The sequence below is a fragment of the Prinia subflava genome, chromosome 18, assembly GCF_021018805.1.
Source record: "Prinia subflava isolate CZ2003 ecotype Zambia chromosome 18, Cam_Psub_1.2, whole genome shotgun sequence".
Taxonomy (NCBI): domain Eukaryota; kingdom Metazoa; phylum Chordata; class Aves; order Passeriformes; family Cisticolidae; genus Prinia; species Prinia subflava.
The window spans coordinates 10,787,268-10,808,746 of record NC_086264.1 but is presented as its reverse complement, the minus strand read 5'-3'; the positions used below and the strand labels follow the sequence as shown (position 1 = coordinate 10,808,746).

General features: G+C 41.5%; 1 protein-coding gene across 3 annotated transcripts in view; it reads left to right on the top strand.

Annotated features, from left to right (window-relative positions):
* Positions 1-21,479, top strand: part of INPP4B (inositol polyphosphate-4-phosphatase type II B) — a 221,803-nt gene that overhangs the window by 85,625 nt on the left and 114,699 nt on the right. For all 3 annotated transcript variants that reach the window (XM_063415120.1, XM_063415119.1, XM_063415121.1), the window contains 3 exons: positions 2,028-2,252; positions 3,979-4,023; positions 21,222-21,340. In XM_063415120.1, coding sequence (XP_063271190.1) covers positions 2,162-2,252; positions 3,979-4,023; positions 21,222-21,340 — 255 coding nt within the window. In that variant the 5' untranslated portion in view covers positions 2,028-2,161. The remainder of the gene's footprint in view (positions 1-2,027; positions 2,253-3,978; positions 4,024-21,221; positions 21,341-21,479) is intronic.

Sequence of the window (21,479 nt, the reverse complement as noted above, 5' to 3'; positions counted from 1 at the left end):
AACTGCTTTTATTAAAATTGTCTGTGCTTTTGTGCATTTAAAGGTTGACTGGTCTAAGCAGATGTTAATTTTGTGGGGTTTTTTGTATGTGTTTTCGTGGCTTTTTTGGGGGAGGAGAGGTTTGTTATTTGTGTTTTTTGTGTTTTGTTTGTGTGGTTTGGTTTTTTTTTTAATTAAAGTGAATTAATTAATTTTGATCTTGATGCTGGTTGATTACATGCCTTTCCTTTCCTTTCAATTTTCCACTAGTAGCTCCAAAATCCTATGACATGACAGATTTCTGACTCATTGATGACACTGACAGAAGGGAGCAGAGCACTCTGCTGGTGCAGCCCTTACCAGAGCAACAGAAAAGTTGTCAGCTCTTGTAAATACTGATTTTTGTGAAGGATTCTGCCCTCGTGGCTCACAGATCACAACAGAGCTTGCAGTTAAATCTTCTGTCTCCTCAGTCATCTTTGACAAACAGCAGAGCTCAGCTTGGTCGGGTTTGGCTGCTCAGGAACAGATCCTGTCTGAAAACAGGACCTAAGGAACATCTGCAGCTCCTGGATTTTGAATATTCTTCTCTCAAGAACTGAATACCTGTTTTTTCTGACTGAGGCAGGGTTGGAGGCAAGCATTATTAGCTTTTTATCTGCCCCTGAAGCAGATGTTTCCACTCTGTTTCTCTTCTCAGTCTTTCCTCATGAAATCTGTGGTACACGAAATGTTACCCAGCATTTTCAGCAGCATCTGCAGCCACACAGTTAAATTTCCTTAGATCCATCCCAGACAAAAAACTTGTCCCACCTCCACAGGGATTTGTGTACAGTTTTTAGAGCTTTCCAAACTTGAGGTTTCATGTTTTTTATTCCCTCTATAACCATAAAAGCAGAGGTAATTGTAACTGGCAGATGCTCAGTTTATGAAGTGCAAACAGGTTTAGAATAACGTGTGTGCAAGTGCCCAAGGTTAGAGACTCAAGGTAGTAAAAGGAATTTAAGTTCACATTGTTTGGAAAAGAACTTTTCTATGTTGTTTGGATTTTCAAACTAAGTACAAAAACCTTTCAGTGTTCTGTTTTGTCCAGAGATATGATGTATGGCTGACTTAGCTCAGAATTATTTTGATGCCCAACGAAATTCTTCGATCCTTGTTAATACAATAGCACAGGTGTTTTATAGAGTTTTATGTTTCTAAATTAGTTGGTAACTTGCTTTAAAGAAGCATTGATTTTCCTTCTTTCCCCAGTCTGCTCTTCTTGGTGTGTGTTGCACTAAATGTCACATTGAATTTGTGACTCTGTGAAGCCATCTATACTGCAGAATTTCAAATGCCTAAAAGGTGTTTTTTTCTTCCTGTTCTAATTTTAATCAAATAACCAACCCTTGCTACTTACCTGGATTCTTTGGGACATTTTTTTTTCACCCCTCTTCTTTTGTTCTCAGAAAATTTGATCATTAAACAATTAGACCCCAGGCAGAACAGCAAACGACACGTGGATGGTAACGAGGTCAGGATCTCCCACATCCAACCTGTTGACTCCTCACAGGGGAGTTCTGTCGTGCTAAATTATCTGCATGTGTTCCTGATCTGTGTCCTGGCAAGGATGAATGAGAGGCTGAGCATAGTGGAGATCTTTACCAGGAGAGGTGATGGACAAATTCATTCTGGTGAATCCTACTCTGACAGAACAGTGTCAGCTGCCCTCGCTAAATCAAATTCTTTTTCAAGTTAGCAGCTCTGAGATCTGCCTGCCAGGCTCTGTGGAAAGGGATTTCCCATTTTGGTTGGATTCTGCCACCTAATTGAGCAGTTTGTTAACTGATTTTAGAAGCACTCTGTGGATTTGTTCAGCACTGGGCCAAGTCTGCAGGAGCTGGGGTTTGGCTCCGGAGGTGGATGGGGCTGTGTGGCTCTGTGACCATGAACACAAGCGTGTGTGGTGGTGGTTTGATTGTTGTGACATCGCTATTTCCATCAGTTTCCATCATCCCCTTCCAGTCACAGTTCCTAAGAGGTGTTTTTGTGCTTTGTGAGTGCAGAGTCTCGGAGCGGAGAGCCGGATCCTCACCCTGAGGCTGCACCGAGGGCAGGCTGTGGCTCCTGGGCCGCGGCACCGGGAGCGCTGAGCTCGGGAGGATTGCGGAATAAAATCCGGCAGCTCCGGAGGCTGATCATGGAAATCAAAGAGGAGAGATCGGCAGATGAAGCACGACAGTTTCTCCCTGCATCCCAGTTAGACAGCCTAGGAGAGCCCCAGTTCACCAGTGAGTGCTCATTTTGTGGAGGGGTGCAGCAAAGGTGGCCCGGCCTCTGTGGCACTTCAGGGAGTGTCACAAGCAGGGTACAAAATGCTGTTCAACTCCTTGCTTGCCAAAGTGCACTTTAGAGCAAAGAAACTGATGAAAACTGTCCTGAAAGTCTTTTTTTCCTTGCTGTATTTTGGTTTATGCACATAACCTTCAGGGGAACAAATGTGTGATTTTTGTGTTTCTGAGTTTTTCTCCCTAACCTATTTTCCTCACGAGTCTAAAGTACTTTTTTTTCTCTTTTATGTCCTATATGAACATATGGACTACTGTTTAAAGTATAGTCTGATAACTTTGATAAATGTATAACTCTTTAGTGATACTTAAACCAGTATCCCAGATTTGTTCTGTGTGGTGTAAAAGCTCTCTGGGGATTTGAATGCAAGTAGCCATATGTTGAGTTGTGTTTGGTTCACTGGAGTCAGAATATTGTATTTCAGTTTCCTGGTCACTTAATTCTGTATTCAGAATATTCAGGAAGGTGTTTCAAGCCTATATCTAGTGGCACAGTTCAACTCAGAAATTTTTTAAACCTCCATTAAAAAAAAAAGAAAAGAAAAGAAAAAAAAACCCCAAAAAAACACAAAAACAAAAAACAAACAAACAAAAAAACCAAAAAACCACACAAAACCCACAAACTTTTACTTTTTTTCCTACTTTTTTCTTTTTGACCTTTCTAAGCTCTGCAGCTGTGATTTTTCTCACACAGATGTGAATAAATAGCTACACCAATGGGAACAGTGTGAATCCAGACTCAACAGCATCAAGCTTTTATGGAGCAGACACAGCTATAAGTTTGGGGTGATTTTTTTGTTTGTGGGTTTTTTAAATTATTTTTTTAAACAAAAATCTTGTTCCAATTCATATAGTAACTTAATCCTTTCCATCTGACCAATTTCTTCAATACTGACCAATAATTAATAATGCTTACTGGAGACAGTACAAAAATGTCAAGAAGAGAGAGTTTAATTTCTGCAAGTTCATTGAAACTGTAGTTGTGATTTAATTACAGCTCAGTGTTATTCACCTTTCCCTCCTTGCTTCCTACATTTCTCTTGTTGCATCTCTGTGGTTCACTGCTTTATTTTAACACAAGAAAATATTGCCCTTTGCATTAAAATATGCAATGGAATGTAATTCCAAAATGGATTAAACTGTTCCTTTTCCTGCTGTGTGAGAACAGGAATTAATGTATTTCTTTTCCAACAAAAAAGCAGTTGGGTTTATTGCTTTACAGTTTGTTTATAGATCAATAATGGGCTTATATTTTACTATATTAACCTGATTTACCTACTTTCACAAAACATGAGGGTTGTTTTTAATGTGATGACATACCTACTTCAAAATTACTTGTGAGACTTAATATTTTCCCAACATATACAGTCAATCATTGTGACTGGAAATCTTACAAGTAACCCATCCATGAAAGCCAAAGGGTTTTTTTCCTAGTTTCCTTTCCCAACAAAAGAAAGTTTCTGTTAAGAAGGAAGTTTTCTTCAAAAGTAGCCTTTTTTCAGGCAATTATTTCATCCAAGTTTGCTTTGACCATGAGTTTCTCACAGAAAATGTGACTTTAATGACAATGGCAGTAGTTACAGGCATGTGAAAGTTTTACTGTGCATTAAAAAGCAAGACATGGAAATCAAATTATCTCTAATATATATTTTTTTCTTGACCTTTTAAGGTATTCAGAGAATTGCAAATGAGCCAAAGCTGGAGTTCAGTCTTGGTAAGATACAATTTTGAATTTTTGGACTTATAATGGCTTGTCTGTGTGCAAGGAGTTTTTATATATAAAATGTTATACAGTGTAACATGTGACCTGTTTAAAAAAATGAAGGTGTAGGTGGGAGAAGTGCCTGTGCATGTCTTTTGAATTGCTGATTTTAGTTTCTTAATTGGTTGGAATGGTTAAAGGTTTATTGGATTCTCTAATGCTGCACTCCTCTACCAGGCTGAAAATCTTTATGAATGTAGTTTGTGAAATCCTGCTTATTTGGAAAACGACATTTAATTGGAAGTTTTTGAAGCAATATTCAGATGAAAGTACTGTTGCTTTAGAATAAACTTTAATCTAAATGCAATATTATTTGGTAGGGAGGAGGCAATGTAAATGTTTACCTGACTTTGACATTTTATACTTAGTATAAGTAATTGGTATATGAGAACTATATATTGCTGTAATATGTAACAGAATTGTTTTGGATTTGTTCTATCAGCTCAAGCTTCTCCCTCCATTTAGAGGATACAAAATGATTCAGATTGCTCAGCAAGTCAAGCAATTTAATTGAATAATGGTATATTGGTATATTTTTAATATAAGGTGAAGGAACACAAAATGTCAGTCCAAACTGTGCAAAGCAAGCTTGGCTACTTTTCACTGTTCTTTCTGTGCAAAAGCTTTGAAGCCTTTGAAATAGTAAATGAAATAATTATTTGCTGTAGAAACATTGAACACAATAATCCTGTGTGGGAAATAAGAACGATAACTAGATTTAGTTGATTGGTGGCTGGACTCTCTGCAGGGTCTTTGCCAGCTGAAATGACCCTGTGATTATTCCCTGCTCCTGTGTATGGTAAAATAACACAGTTATAGATAATGTCATTTTTGAAATACTTGATCCTGTTGCTGTCTGCATTCTGAACTAAAACTTGTCAAATTTGTTATGATTTTTACATCTGTATGACCTGTGAATATTTATCTGGTGTTGTGTAGCTCTACACTGAGAAACTTTTACTCAGTGTTATTCAGTGTGTGTTAAATTTACTCTGGTATAAAAACTTACATAACATCTGTTGCAAAAAAGTGGGAGAGGGAAATATAGATAACTGTGAGCAGAATGTTATATAAATACCAATTAGACTCCACTATTTGGAGAATTTAACTAGTCTACAAACAAATATCCTTCAGAAACCCCAAACACAGCAAACGGGATGGCATCAGTGATGTGACTGCAGGTTCTTGCATTTTGGGAACCTTTCCAGCCTTGTCCTTGGAGCTGGGTTGCACTCAGCCTGTGTGCTGCTGCAGCTACACTGGCTGAAAAGCCTTAAATGCAGTTCTGTTGGATACAACCATTTTTAGCATACCTTGCATTTTATCTGTGTGTTTTTATCTGTATATCTTTTAAAAATTAGCTAGTTATGGCATTACAACAAGTTTTGTTGAGTAGGTCATGGGGTTTTTTTTCTGTATAGACTATTTCTGCAGAAATTAAGTGTTGGCATGGATGAAAGGCCTCAGTCTCTGTTTACAGGAATCACCATGGTAAAATAACCATTAAGGGTGGATTTCACTTTTCTGTGCGTTTCTATTTACATTTTACAGGCGGTGTGGCTGTAGCATTTGGGCAGAGGCAGAAATTGCAGCAATAACAAACTCCCACAATCACTCTGGTGTGGCGTAGGAGAGGCAGGAAGGCGCTGCAGGCGCTGGCTGCAAATCAGATGAGCAGTGCTGTGGGAGAAGTTGCTTTCAGTGATAAATTTGCCCCAGCAGGCAGAAGTGTAAAAACAAAGTGAAGCCACTCTCAGACCTGTCTGGGCTCGTGCTGGTGTCAGTATTTGTGTTTTGGGCTCGTGCTGGATGGATCTCTGCTCACTCAGTGTCAGTATTTGTGTTTTGGGCTCTGCTGGATGGATCTGAGCTCACTCAGTGTCAGTATTTGTGTTTAGGGCTCATGCTGGATGGATCTCTGCTCACTCAGTGTCAGTATTTGTGTTTAGGGCTCATGCTGGATGGATCTCTGCTCACTCAGTGTCAGTATTTGTGTTTAGGGCTCTGCTGGGTGGATCTGAGCTCACTCAGTGTCAGTATTTGTGTTTTGGGCTCGTGCTGGATGGATCTGAGCTCACTCAGTGTCAGGATTTGTGTTTGGGCTCGTGCTGGGTGGATCTCTGCTCACTCAGTGTCAGTATTTGTGTTTGGGCTCGTGCTGGGTGGATCTCTGCTCACTCAGTGTCAGTATTTGTGTTTGGGCTCGTGCTGGATGGATCTGAGCTCACTCAGTGTCAGTATTTGTGTTTTGGGCTCTGCTGGATGGATCTGAGCTCACTCAGTGTCAGGATTTGTGTTTTGGGCTCTGCTGGATGGATCTGAGCTCACTCAGTGTCAGGATTTGTGTTTTGGGCTCGTGCTGGGTGGACCTCTGCTCACTCAGTGTCAGGATTTGTGTTTGGGCTCGTGCTGGATGGATCTCTGCTCACTCAGTGTCAGGATTTTGTTTTGCATGGGGCTGTTTTCAGTAGGTATTTGTGTTTTGCAGCGTTATTGATTCTTTGCAGCCCTGGGAGGGATTTTACACACACCCCCTCCTGCTGCTGCTCAGGTACAAATGGGAGTAGCAACACAAACCTCTTGATTTTGGCTGATACTCCTGCCTGGAGTTGTAAGTCAGGGATATTTGGCCACACAGGCAATTGTACAAAGGTGATTCTTAGTGTCTTGATCCTTAAATAGTACTAAATATTTTAGCATATTTTGCATTAGAGGAATCCACCTTTAGTGGCTGAAATTCAGTCAATGAAATTTTTCGCAGTTTTCCATCCACATTCCCACACCAACCCTTCCCAGCTGCAGCCACCCCAGCCAGCAGCACTTTTGTGTTTGTACACAAAATGTACATTGTTTGCACAAATGTGGAGCAGGCACAGGAACAAGTGATGAGTGACACAGGGACAATTTAGCTGGGAAGGGGCTGCACGGCCCAGCCAGGGAGAATTCCTGTCCCTGTGCTGCTCCCCTGGTCATGGCATAAATACATGTCCATAAATACAAAAAAATTGTTTTGTTGCTGGAAACCCATTATATTTAGTGAAGCATTACTTGCTTTTGTGTTATCTATTTTGTTTCTGTGTCAGTAAGAAGCAATTCCTAATAGAAGTAGTCACAGCAATATTTCCAACTTGTCAGCATCCATTGATACTTAATGATTTTCATTAACCAGCTTTGACTTGTGTAAATTCAATTTCTGTGTAGGTGTCAGGGATGAAAATTCCACATTACTGTGTAGCAGTCAGTGCCCAGGGTGGGCTTGTTAAATGCAGGGCTGTTTGTTTGCTCTGAGGTGGGGCAGAGCAGGGCATGAACCAGCAAATCATTACTGGGCATATTCCAGTGGGATGGATTTCCAGGAATCTGCTGATGTGCTGATGCAAGTAGGAAGAAGCATGAGGATGTTTTGAGTATCAATATTAAACCCAGGTGTAAACTCAATTTCAGGCAGTTTTCTTCCATCCTGCTCCATGAAATTGAAGTATTTCCTTTTTCTAGAAGCTTTTGCTTTTAAGAAAAAAATAAAATATTTGAACTGCCAAGACAAAGTAGTTGACAACCTTGTAAACATAAATATGTATAAATCAGGGCTGTGACTAAGGAAAACTTCTAAATCTATTAGCATAAAGAATTCTCACAGTGTCTTTGACAAGTTTTGATATAAACACTTATCTAGAGATAAATTTTGAATAGCTATGGCTAATCTGTTTAAAGAGGAAATTGTAGATACCTGAATTTGAAAAGCTATTTAACAGTTGAAAGGGTTTATTTGGAATTTAGCCATTCTGAGAGACAAGAGTTTATCATCTTAGCTCTCAAATGATGCAGCAGATAATAAGATTAAATTGTCAGAAATGTACAAATTCTGAATTCTTGTCAGTTAGAAAACTGCTGCATTTATAAGTCCAGAAAAAAAAAAAAAGATAAGACTAGGAAGGGCCTTTCTTTCTCAAACCTTAAATAAATAAAATTGGTAGGCTTCTTAGTAAAATCAGGCTTTTCTTGGTAGTGAAAATGCTGCCTTTGTGTCTACGGCATGTTTTTATCATAGACTTTGCAATAGTTGTCCCATGTTTGCAAAATTCCTTTTATCCAAGATTTCAGAGGGAAGGTTGTGTCTGTGCTGAAAACTGTTTTGTTTTCTATGGTGAGGGGGGCCAGCTCAGTATCCCAGTGAGGCAGGGTGCCAGAAACAGATTAATTACTATTAATTAATAACTATTAATTAATTAAGAACTCAATCTTAGCATGGGTTCATCTCCCTCCTTCCATGCTGCTTTGCCTGAATTTTTCTAGTTTCTGAGATAAAACACTCATAGCTATCAGTAATATGATGTTAATTTTTAAGGCTGATTGAAAGTTATGTAGGAAAAGGGCTCCAGAATGACTTAAGAGTTTATAGATATAAGTAGAGATTTAATCCAATTCTCTCAAAATTGAGCTTTCATACAAATTCTTTCTCATTTAGGTATTAAAAAACCACCAACAAATAACTCAGTGGATAGCTTAATTTTTCCTTTAGTATTTTCACAAGCACAGTGCTTGGTTCTTGAATTCTTGGGTGTTCTGATGAACGTGACATTAATTTTTCAATTATTCTGATGAAATGGAAAACTTGTGTTTCCAGGGTATTTTTAAACTGGTTCATAGGAAAGTAGGATTAAAGATCATTGCATTAGAGAGAAGTTATTTTTGGCACATGCCGCTGCTCTTTTTTCATCATTATTTTTCTCTTCCCTCTCTTGCCCAAAAATTATCCCTCCTACTGTGCCTGCTTTCTCCTATTTGTGTTGCCAGTCTGTGTTGTTGTAGGATACAAAAAAAAAGATGAGAGACTCCAAATATTTCAGAAGGCAAAGAGCATAGAAAAACTTTATTGGCTAATTCTTAGTACTTTATATAAGGTGTTACAATACAGACCTAACATGATTGATGAACAGGAACCACACCCCTCTAATCCCATTGGTTGTTCTGATATAGGCTTAACATGATTGGTGAACAGGAATGACACCTCTAATCCCATTGGTTGTTCCAATACAGTCTTAACGTGATTGGTGAATAGCAATGACACCTCTCTAATCCCATTGGTTGTTGCAATACAGGTTTAACATGATTGGTGAACAGTAACCTCTCTAATCCCATTGGTTGTTCTGATACAGAATTAACATGATTGGTTAATAGGAACCACACCCCTCTAATCCCATTGGTTGTTCTGATACAGACCTAACATGATTGGTGAATAGGAACCACACCTCTCCAATCTCATTGGTTGTTCAATACAGACCTAACGTGATTGGTGAATAGGAACCACACCTCTGTAATCCCATTGGTTAAACTAGAGAAACAGCTAAAATGGATTTTTGAGAACTAGAAGGGCAAAACACCACCTGGAGAAAGATTATTTTGAGAAAGGACAGTTGTTCTGCCCAGATTGTTTTGAGAAGTTTTCTTGAGCGATTTTCCCTTGGGAAAAAGCAGCTGCTAGCAGGCTGAAACCTCTCAGGCCCGGAAATATCAGGCCCACAAGTCTGTGTGCTCCTTCCAGTTCAATATTTGAAGCGGATTTTCTCACAGAGGCTCTTCAGGTTCCCTGGGGTGGCTCCCCCGGGGGTGTGGTGGATCTCAGCAGGAGACTGGATTTGAAGGGAGCTGTTTGCACACACAAATGTGTGCCCAGCATTTACCCCTTCAGGCTTTGGGATGCTGGAGTGGTGGAAAAGTGGGAGAAGGCATTGGCAGAGCTGGGAAGGGGAGATCCATGGCCTGCCTGGCTGTTTCCACCATGGAAGGAGATTTTCCGGGCAGCATTTCCCAGTGGGAGTGGCCCTGAGCGCGCTGTCCCGTTGTGTCACCACACATCCACAGGGACAGCCCCCAAGGGATGGCTTTGTGCCTACTTTGTACAAAATAAATCTGTGACTGGTTTCTCTGTGGGTCCAGGAAACCTGTCTGAATAAAGAGGACTATTTGGATCCTTATTGAGATGTTTTCTGTTGCAGATACTTGTACACAGAGAGCAACAAGCCAAATAAGAATGAGTTATTCCTTTGTTATAGAAAGTTCTGTAAGACTTCCTTACCTACAACTGAGATTTGGATGGTAGTCCTGGCCCTGCTGCCTTCTCCCAGTCTTTTCCTGCCTCACAGGAAGCTGACATTTTAACTATTCAGGATGCAATAATTTTTTTTTTCTCTAACTCTTTAACAATGCTGTTGTCAGGGAAGCTTAAAAGGTATACAGTGTCTGCACAATATTTTCAGCAATAGATGTTGCTTCCACAGCTTCATAAATCCTTTAAAACTACACTCCTCCTTCTAGAAACAGTGCTTTTTTTCATCAAACTGCAAAGTGTGGTAGCATTAAAATTTTAAACTTCTTATCTACTTAAAAAAGAAATTGTGTGTACCTCTGAGTTTGCTGAAGAGCTGTTTTTAGTACCCCTGGTTGTGTGCTTCAGTGCCTGACATCTTCGTTTTCTCTGCTGCTGCCTAATGGCCCTTGCAGTCCTGGGATTTTTTCTAGGCAGGATAGAGAAATAAATTTGATTTTGCAGTTACTGGACAGGCATAGTTAGAAGGTTTTTTACTGTGAGGGTGTTCAAGCACTGGCACAGATGAGCTCAGGAGGTTGTGGAGTCTCCGTCCTTGGATGTTGTGAGCACCCAAGTGGATGCAGCCTCCTGTGGCTGACCCTGCTTGGGCAGGGGGGTTGGACTTGTGAAGCTTAAGGGTGATTCCAAATCTCTGTGCCACAGATTTGTCATGTCCAGAAAGAGTTTGGAGGCTTCTTACAGCTGGTGGTGGTTGGTTTGATGTGGATGCTCCAACATTCTGTACTGCAGATGGACAGCAAGGTTGATCCTTACTGTGATTGATACCTTGCTTGTGATCTAAAAAATCTCCAGGATCTCTAAATAATCACTTAGAGTTATGTTGAAATTAGACTGTTTAAAATTATTGCTATCTATGTGGACTCAAGCTATTCTTAGGGAATTTCCACCCTTGTATCATAATTAAACCCTAATTTGGGGCACACTGAAGACACCATAAAGGACTTAAGAGCAGCCTGAATTGTTGTTCTTGTTAGGAAAAGAGATTCAGGACTGGATAGGGTCAGCTATTGTTAAATTAGTTTTGTGGATGCTCTTGGCCTGGATAATGTGTCACTGGTGCTCATTTTTATGAGTAATTGTATATGTGCAAAATGATGTTTATTCTTTTTTTCTGTATATTCTCTCAAGGAAGAGTTATTTGTGACAATGTTTGCAAAATGAAAGCTTGAAGTAAAATGTGTTTACTAAACATGTATTTGCAGCAGTGGTGTTGGCCAGGAATAAAATTGAAATGGACTTGTACCCTGAGTTGAAACTCTTAGCCCTTTCTCTGTGAAGAAAAGGACTTGGATCAAAGACAGAATAAGCTGAGGATGACTGTTGAGTGATTAGTGCACTTTTTCCAGTTGTTCACTCAGTTCTGGAGTGATGAGGGACAGCTACCTGAGTTCAGTGGAATGTAAGAAAATACACGTAAAACACCAAATTACAATTATCTCCTGTGCCCTCTACGCCTGCTGCCTGGAAAATCCTCCTTATTTTGCAATCAAGCTGGGACAGCTTTGAGTGGATACCAGCAGGTCCTGCTGTCCCTTGTGCAGTTTTTGCAGCTGTTCAGTTTGAGCTGGGCAGGATGCTGAACCCCCTGTGTGGCTCTGCTGAACCCTTCGGTGTGGCTCTGCTGAACCCCCCTGTGGGGGTGTCTGCTGAACCCTCTGTAGGTCTGCTGAACCCTCTGTGGGTCTGCTGAACCCCTCTGTGGGTCTGCTGAACCCCCCTGTGGGGGTGTCTGCTGAACCCTCTGTGTGGCTCTGCTGAACCCTCTGTGGGGGTCTGCTGAACCCTTCGGTGGGGCTCTGCTGAACCCCCCTGTGGGTCTGCTGAACCCTCTGTGGGGGTCTGCTGAACCCTCTGTGGGTCTGCTGAACCCCCCTGTGGGTCTGCTGAACCCTCTGTGTGGCTCTGCTGAACCCCTCTGGGGGGCTCTGCTGAACCCCTCTGGGGGTCTGCCGAACCCTCTGTGGGTCTGCTGAACCCTCTGGGGGGCTCTGCCGAACCCCTCTGTTTGGGGCTCTGCTGAACCTACCCTCTGTGTGGCTCTGCTGAACCCCTCTGTGGGTCTGTTGAACCCTCTGTGGGGCTCTGCTGACCCTTTCTGGTCCATGCTCTGCTGGGTCAGGAGAGGCCCCGGCCCCGTTCCCCCTGCGGCCGCCCTGCCGGGTGTGCGGTGAGGGAAATGAGCAGTGATGTTCCTGCAGGAGGTGGAGGAGCAGCAGTGCCCTGTCCCTGCCTGTCAGGAGAGCAGCCTGGAGCTGTTCAGAGCCTGCCAGGGCCAGGGCTGTGCCTGGAGCTGTTCAGAGCCTGCCAGGGCTGAGCCTGGAGCTGTTCAGAGCCTGCCAGGGCTGAGCCTGGAGCTGTTCAGAGCCTGCCAGGGCCAGGGCTGTGCCTGGAGCTGTTCAGAGCCTGCCAGGGCCAGGGCTGTGCCTGGAGCTGTTCAGAGCCTGCCAGGGCTGTGCCTGGAGCTGTTCAGAGCCTGCCAGGGCTGTGCCTGGAGCTGTTCAGAGCCTGCCAGGGCTGTGCCTGGAGCTGATCAGAGCCTGCCAGGGCCAGGGCTGTGCCTGGAGCTGTTCAGAGCCTGCCAGGGCCAGGGCTGTGCCTGGAGCTGTTCTGCTGTCGGGCTGACACAGCCGGGATGTGCCCGGAGCCAGCCCCGGGTGTGTGGGGACCTCTCACAGCTCAGAGCTCAAATACCTGGGGGCTTCAAACAGCTCCAAGCCAGGTAGCCGCTGTGGGGAGACTCAGATTATTCTGTTTAAAACCCACTCATGGATATCTTTGGCTTGTTGAGAGTTTCAACATTTTTTCTGTCACTTTTTGCAGTTGTCTTTTCTAACCTTTAGCCCAGACCGTAGAACACTTCATGAAAAATCGCCTGGAGAATTCCTTCCATCTCTTTCCTTGTGCATCTTTCTCTGTGAAAGTAAAGCCACCTCATAATTCCAAAACAGTAAAGATTATTTAGGAGGCAAAAATCAGACAAATAATTTACAGGTAATAGCAGTCACAGAGTTGGTGCCTCTTGTGCAGAATGGTAATGACTAAACAGAAATGGAGCAACTCTCTTGTGCTTAGGCCAATAATATATTAACTGAAAACATTTTTAATAAGTCAAAGCATGATAGCTCTTGACTTTTTGACTCTAATGGCACTTTGCTGTGTTAGCTGAACGTTTGTGTTTCAAGTGGCAGTTGTTAAATACATCTCTGAATGTGCCTGTAGAAATAATTGCAGTAATGCTTTCATGTTAGAAAACATTTCCCAATGGACTTGGTTTTAATCCTTATATGTGGAAACAGACATTACATAAATAGAGAAACACGGAATTAATAGAAGACTAAAGTCATCCTCCCCTTTTGAACACATTAGTTATAGATGTACTTATTTTTGGAAATTCTGAAATGCGTGTCCTGCGGTGAGATTTGACTCAAAAATCAGGTTCTGGGAAAACTGGAGTTCTCCCAAATGCAGCAGCACAAAATCCCACACAACGCTTGATGCTGCATGACCAGCAGCCTGACCTGAGGTGCTTTACTGAAAACAAACAAAATACTTAAGAATTATACCCTCTCTCCCTGTGGCCAATAAAGTTTCTAGTCCAGTCATGGACACTTTAATTATTATTATTATCAACCATATTTTGAGAGATTTTTTTGGCCTGTTATGTGGAATATAAAACTGATATGTAATTAAAAAAAATTAAAATTTACTTCAATCTTCCTCCAATGTTCAGAACATGCTTAAGCTTCAATGTGGAATTCTGTTGCCTTTAAGACTGATTTCTGAGAGGCTGAAGGAGTGTAGGATTTTGTTATGATGGGTTAAGAAGAACTTGGTCTTAGCATTCCTCGAAGATGAGAATCCTTCACACCTGAGAAGCTGGGGATTATTGTCTGTGGGATTGTAAATGAGCTGCTTTAAACCCTGAAGTGAGCTAGCACTGTTTTCAACTTTGAGATGAAGAGCTGCAATACTTGGGTAATTCATGATTTAGGTCTCAAATCTGCCAGGGAGTGCCTCTGCAGAGACAAATAAAAAGGACCTTTTGTTTATTTTTCTTTTATTTTCTTTTTGTTGTTGTTGTTTCCTTTTAATCCTGAACTAATAATTCTTTGTACAAATGAGTGGAAATAATTTAAAACCATATCCCTGTGAAGAAGTCAGTTATATCTTTATGTGTCAACATATCAAAATGAAGGCATTTCAAACATATTTCATGTAAATAGCCATTGTTCACCCTTGAAGGTGAGAGTATTTTTGTAGTGTAAGGACCAAATTTGCTGGTTTGAGTCTTACTCCTTTGTAGAAATCATTAATATCTCCCCTTTTAAATCTTCTTCAAAATACAAACTGCAGAGTTGAAAACTTAGAGTAACAACTACGAGCCAGTGCCTTGGAGGGGAAATGAGCTCAGTGTTGATACTGAAACTACAAATACAAATGTACATACTGCTTTAAAAATGTTACTTTAAAATGACATCTGGGCAATCACAGCACTGCAGTCACCGTGGTGCTTTGCACTCTACTTTTTAGCAGGCAGTTTGTCTGTACCACCAGAGTTCTCACGGCTGAGGTACATTTTTGGAGAAGTTTGGGAATAAAGGTTATTTCTTCAGAGTACACAAATAAACAAATTCAAAATGTTCATGGGAGATGGATTCCTTCAAGCTCGTCCTCTGACATGACCCTTGACCTGTGAGGTTTTATTATTTCTGGACTGTCATTTATGTGAAAAAAACCCCCAAATATATGTTTTCTAAAATTCTTTGTGAAGGAGCTCTACTTTGCTGTCTTGTGCAGGTCCGATGCTATTAAAGCAATCCTAAATTATTGCTCAGAATGACTGCTTCAGAATCTTCTGAGGAGTTAATCATTGTCTCTTCTTTGGACCTTTAATTTTGGTATTAATCCAGAAATGCCACCTTTTCAAACAAGTCTTACTTGTGTTAGAACATCTCCTTTTAACTACAGCTTGAATGCAGACTATTTAACATTTATCAAGCATTTCCCTACCAGGAAATTTAATCATTACCGAGCTAAAAGTAATTGTTCTGCATTGCAGAAATCTATTTTCTCCTTTGATTAAAAGCGTGTCTTGCTCTTCTTTGCCTTGTCTTTGAAGTACATTTTAGTCTGCTTTCCTTTGAGATGTGTGTTTTGTTTTCCTAAAAGGTCACCTCTGGCATATTGCAGGGATTAGTCAGTGCTTTGTATTTTATTTTCTGTAGAGGATCATCTTTTTAGGCTGTCTCACTGGCCATTTCCAACATCAGGCACCTGTGCAATGAGAACCAATTGTGAATCAGCCTGACATTTGGGAACCCAGCAGAGAAGGGGGTTAAAATGAAAACAAAGTTACAAACATAGAGGGTAAATCATATGCTGCCTACCTTTTTTAAAAGGCCACATTTTACCTCTTTTGAGCACTACAGGGCTCAAACATTCCTGCTCCCTTCCTTTAGGGTATGTGGAGAGGTGGTTTTGGTGGGGTTTTTAAATTATTTTATTTTGGGAAGGGGTTTTTTGAATCTTTATGAAATTGAAACTTCATCACTTCCTTGCCCCTTGGCAAGGAAAGGATTTCCTTGGCACAGTGAAAGGAAGGAACACAACTCCTCTCACACAGATGAAACTCAGGGCTGTTCAGTAAGACAGGAGACTTTTATTATTGTGAATCTTTTCTTTTGTGAGTTATTGTTGTTAATATAGCATCCTATCCTGGCATCTTCATTTGATCACCTTCACTCCGTAATTTTTACTGAAAGAAGGAATTAATAGTTTTATTCACCAGCAGAGTCTCACGGGCATCAGGATATGGCCACACATCAATTAGCTTCTAATTAATTACAGAGCTGGCTGCAGAGAATTTTACACAAAATCCTTCCTGCAGCCTCTAAACCTGCAGCATTTCTTAGGTGTGTTTATGTCAGTGCTAACATCAGCTGCTCTGGGGGGCTTGTCCAGGCTGCAGGTGGATCCCTTCCTCCTGAGGAGAAGGAGAATCTCCCTTACAGCTGCTCAGAGCAGCTGCTGTGCACCAAAGAAGCACCCTAAAAGATTTTGGGTTGTTTAGAGCTCTCCCTGAACCTTCTTGTCTGCTGTAATTGCTGGGCTGTGTCGCTTAAAACTGAAATTTTGTTTTGCAAGGGGAGCTCCTTTCCTTGCCACGCCTGAAGGTGTCTTGTGAGGACGCTTGGGGTGAGATGGATTTGCAATCAGGCTGAGCAACAGCTGAATTTTCTTTACATTTTAGAGCAAAAACCCTGTCTCTGCAGTGTTGAGAAGCAATACTGCACACTGAGGATCAAACCATGTAATGCTGCACTTGACAATTGGTACAGCAGTGAATAAATGCTCGTGTCAAAGGCAGCAGTGTGTGCTGTGGTAATAAAAACAGATGTGGCAGCCTGAAAACTTTGAGACTTGGCACTTTTGTTTCTTTTCATCTTCTTGTGGTGTTGCTGATGTGTTTTTTTGCATTTATTTTATTTCTAAAGAGAAGGAAAATGTTAGGAGCCAGCAGAATATATTTTATTTATAAAATGGGAAAGAAATTGTTATAGGTTCTAATTGTTTTCTGTGAGGTTATGGTATAAAGAAGGTCATTGTTCAAAGGAAAATGGAAGTTTGCTTATAACTTGGAGATCTTCTAATTCCTAATTATTCCTAAGTTTTTGCCTGTGCCTGACTGAAGATATTCCTTTTCAGCAGAAGCAGTGATGATGTGCATTTCCTTCTCTTTCTCTTCCCTACCATCCCTAAAAGCTTCCTCACAGTGGAGGAAAGCAAACTTTGCAAATTGTGCTTTTCCATGTTCTGCCTGTAGCACAGCTCCGAGTGTGCTGTTCCCTTCTTCAACACATCCTTTTGTCCACTAAGGAATAGCTACACCTTACTTAATTAGCTCATCAAGACAGATGTACATTATTATTTATAAACCAAGCTGCTTTGGGATAATAGTGCTGCTGCATTGTCAGGGAAATGAATAAAAATTTGAACAGATATATGTGTGTGAGACCCAGGCTTTTCCCATGCCCCTTGTCTTCAGATCCTAATTTTCTGATGTTTTGACAGCGTACAAAATAGCATGCCCTGGAGACAACTGCGTTGTTAATTCCTGTTCCTAGCCAGCCCCCTGGAATCTGTTTTGGTTGGGAATGTGGGAAGGAATGAAGCGTGGGAAATGATGTTTCTGTCACTGGTTAAAGACAGAGCTGCCTTCACACCATCATGCAGGCCAATACATGCATTGTGTGAACCCAGAGTATGAGATACATTCACCAATGGACTGCATTTTTCCTCACCAGCAAAAATAAACTATTCATTTTCAGTGCCATTTCCCAATTTTTGGTCTCCTCCTTGGCTCATTTCCCAAACAACTCTGAACTCTGAGCTGGGGCTGTCTTTCATTCCCACTGCCCATGTTGTTTGCTCTGGCTGCTGGATCTTTTCCATTTCTGGGAGATGTTGCATCTCCCTGTTTCTCAGCCAGACTAATATTTTTTTTTTTTGGCTCCAGTGGGCCTTGTGCTGGGAGCAGGGAGTACTGAGTGTCTGGTCACTCAGAAATGTTACAGTCTCAGGGAAGGTAGATGATGAATTTCCAGGCTATTTCTATTTTGGGGTTTGGTTGTTTATTTCCTTTCTCCTTACTTGTTATGTAGTAATTGGGATTTTTTAGTTTTTCTCTCTGTGGTCTCTTCCTATACAGAAGTATTTTCAAAAAATCCTCCAAGGTCCCATGAGGAAACACTAAACAGTATTTTACTTTTTTTATGTGGGCACACACACAAAGAAGGACAAAGAGCACAGCTACCACGTCAGTGCAGCACACAGAACACTGAAATACCAGAACAGGAGTTGTTTCTCCCTGCCATCTTAACTTTTTTCCTTGTTGCTATTAAAGCATAAATTATTCCTGATGCAGTTCTTCCTTAAACATTCAGTGTTCGCTGACAGGCCCAGCAGAGGTGGGGGCACCAGGGGAATGGATGACTCAGGTTTAAAGCACTGAGTCAACAGTCACAATGAGTGGATTCATATACTCTGGGCATGGAAGTCCAAGCTGGAACTTCATTTCACTGAGTTTTGTTGATGAATTTTTCCAGAATTAATTCAGACACAGGGAGGTATTGAGAAGTAACAGGACCTGCAGTGTGCTTGGGCGTAGGCTGTGGTGGAAGGAGTGTTGATGTTGTTACCTGCTCTCAGGGTGTTTGAATTTAAGGAAAAGCCTCAGATTGCCTTTCATGCTTGTGTTTTCATCAGGATCTGTTTGAGTTTATGCTAATAATACCTGACACACATGTTTATATCTCTAACATGTAGCTGGTCTGCTGCTTTCCTGGCTGAATTGTTTCACTTTGTCCACTTTGTTTCTTTGAACACCTGAGGTTTTTGGAGGTGCTGATAGTAAATCATTCAAAGGGCAATAATGCAGCATGGGTGTAGCTTGCCAGCCTGAGAGCGGGATATAACAATCTTATTCTTTGGCATCAGCTGAAAAGTTGTAGTCCTTTTGTTTTGTTAAACTTTTCATTTGGGCTGTTTTGAAGGGAAGTGATGCACTGTGGCTCAAACTGACAACTTCTGTATTCTTTACTGGGGCAGCTTTATTGAATATCCCCCCTGACTGAAAGGGGAGTTGTGAACAGCAGTAGTGCAGTGTCACAATAGAGATAAATAACACTGTCATCAAAGTAGATGCAGGTTTCATTTAATTTCATTTATCCTCCTGCACCGGTGTCTCCCAAAGAGTTCTGATGCTTTTTGCTGATCTTCCCTGCTGGAGATATGCAGATGAGTTATTTTCCTGTCAGCTCTCTCCAATGAAATTCAAGATCATGCTGCTAAGCCACCTTTTTACAGGAGAAATGATCTAATGACTGGATTGCAATAGTGTCACAGAAATAAATTGTCTCCAATGTTCAGATAGCACCAAGGTGGTGATGACTTCAGTGCAAATCTTCTTCCTATTGTTAAAGGTTTCTCAATGGGATGAAAACCTGTGCTCCTGGCAGCTAAAAGATGTAGTCACATCTAGATAAAGTATTTGAGACAAGCCACAGCTAGATCAAACTATTATTTGTGAGGGTTTTCCCTTCATTCATCATGAACTAGTACTTTTTGAAAGAGTTTAGCTGTAGAGTTCCTCCTGCCAGAGTCACTGGTAGTGTTTTTTTGGGGTCTAATTTTATTTTTCCTAAATGTTTGTGTCTCTGTTTTTCTGCCTTTTGTTGTATTCTGTTGAATTGTGAGCCTTCCTGTGTGGTGGGTGTGAAAAATTTGGCTGCCTCTCCATTCCAGCTTCTGATAGTAAATGTGAGCTCTCTTGCCATTCCTCTGAAACTGTGCTACATTCTAAAAAAATGATTGCAGTGCAATATTTAAGGGTTGTATGGTGGCATGAGATCAGGTTTTGTGGGGGGAACTGGCTATACTTGGAAATCTCAGTGATCTCTAATTCTGTGCTCAGCTTTAGAGAGGACAAAGTCAAATGGTGTCAAAAGGTGTCTGACCAACCTTTTGTGCTTTGGCAACTGCTTTTCAGTAAATCTACTGTAATTTTTCAGGTGATGTCAAGTGCTGCTAATATTCAGTCATTTTCATAATGTGGTGAGTCTTAGCAGCAAAGACTTGCTGGCAACTCACTGTTTGAGCCTGGTGCTGTTTTGTGAAGACTTCATCGTGCACAAACTTTTATAATTATCCCACTTTTCCCACCAAATTATAATAGGGTCACTTTGAGGCTATGTATCAGGAGATTTCATTGGCAATTTGGACTAATGCAAAAACTTTATTCTCTGAAGGTTAGATTTGATTGTCTCGCTGTCTCTTTTAGCTGTAATAAAAGAGTGGTAAAAAAACCCCTCAGCCGATTTTTCTTTTATTTACTCCAGCAGCAAGTTCAAGCCCAAAGGAAAAAAAAAGGTATAAAACAAGCTGAGTTGGCCTTTTGTATTTATCAGAGCTTTTCTAGCACTGGCTTCTCACCAGACCAAGTTTGCTTGCTGTGAGGATAATCTGACTCACCTTTTGAAAAGTTAAAGGTCAGCTGCACTTGAGGAAGCCCCTGGTAGGCAGTGGCTCATAGAAAATACCCTCAGCTCTTTCTGGACAATTCCCCTCTCTGAAACCAGAGGCTTTTCTCTGCTTGCCTCAGGTTTCTGAGGTCCCAGGGTGGTTTATTACCCCACACAAAGCACTGGGTAGATCCCACTGCTGTACGTTCCTTAGGGAGCAATCGAAGGTGGATGGTTTTTGCTTTTGAGCCCCATTAATCTGTGTCCCTTCTGTGGAGCAGCTAATGGTGCGTTTATTTATTTCCTCCTCCTTTTTCTTCACCCTTTAATTTTGAAGGCACAAGGTGTGTTAGTCTAAAGAATGATCTCAGTCACCTGCAGGACTCTGAGCCCAGGATAAAAATGAATTATTAAACCACAACTGAATTTCTCTATTAGGTAGAATGAGTTTTAATAATGATGCTATATAGGCAGAACGCAGTTCTCATTTATCTACCAGTCCCTGACAAAAGGATTTGTTCTATTGCTGTCTGCTTTTAGCTATGTCGATTTATACCCGACAACTAATTCTGCTAAGTCCACAAGTAACAAACAACACAAACCAGCATAACCACAGATAGCAATTAGCTGGTTTAGGATGGTTGTGTAACTGGGAAGAGAGGATCCAACCAGGCTGCTAGCAGAGATTTTGTGGGCAAATGAAATGAGTACATTTGTAGAATGAACGACGATTGCAGCGTGTGTCGGGGCGCGAATGCGCACGCACGCTCCTGGGCCAGGGCTGGTGAGCTCTGGCAGGGAGCTCAGCAGAAGCTGGGAGTATTTTTAGTGGAAACGAGATCCCAGCTCAGTCCTGCAGCATGTGACTTCCTATTTCTGTGAGTTACTTCCAAGGGACTTCCTCTGTTCAGCCGACTTGTCTCCGGAGATTTCATCTGGAGCCTGCTTTGTCCTGTGCCTGCGACAGCGCTTTCCTGGAGTTTGCTTTTGAGTGTTTCATTTTTATTTTGCACTGTCTCCAGCCTGCAAGGATCTAGTGGCTGCCACCCGTGATCGGAAGCTGAGCACGTTTGTCCAGGTGTCAGTGGTGCACCCAGCAGAGCACGTTTTGACGCGGTATTCCAGCACTGAAATCGTGGAGGTGAGAGCCTTTCTTATTCCATTAACATGGTGATTAATGCATGGCTCGTTTCTACCTTAGAAAGTGAACTAGGAATAGAACAAGTTAGTGCATAGTCTTAGGTAAAACGAGCACACTCTGGCAGTCAGTAAAGCATGCC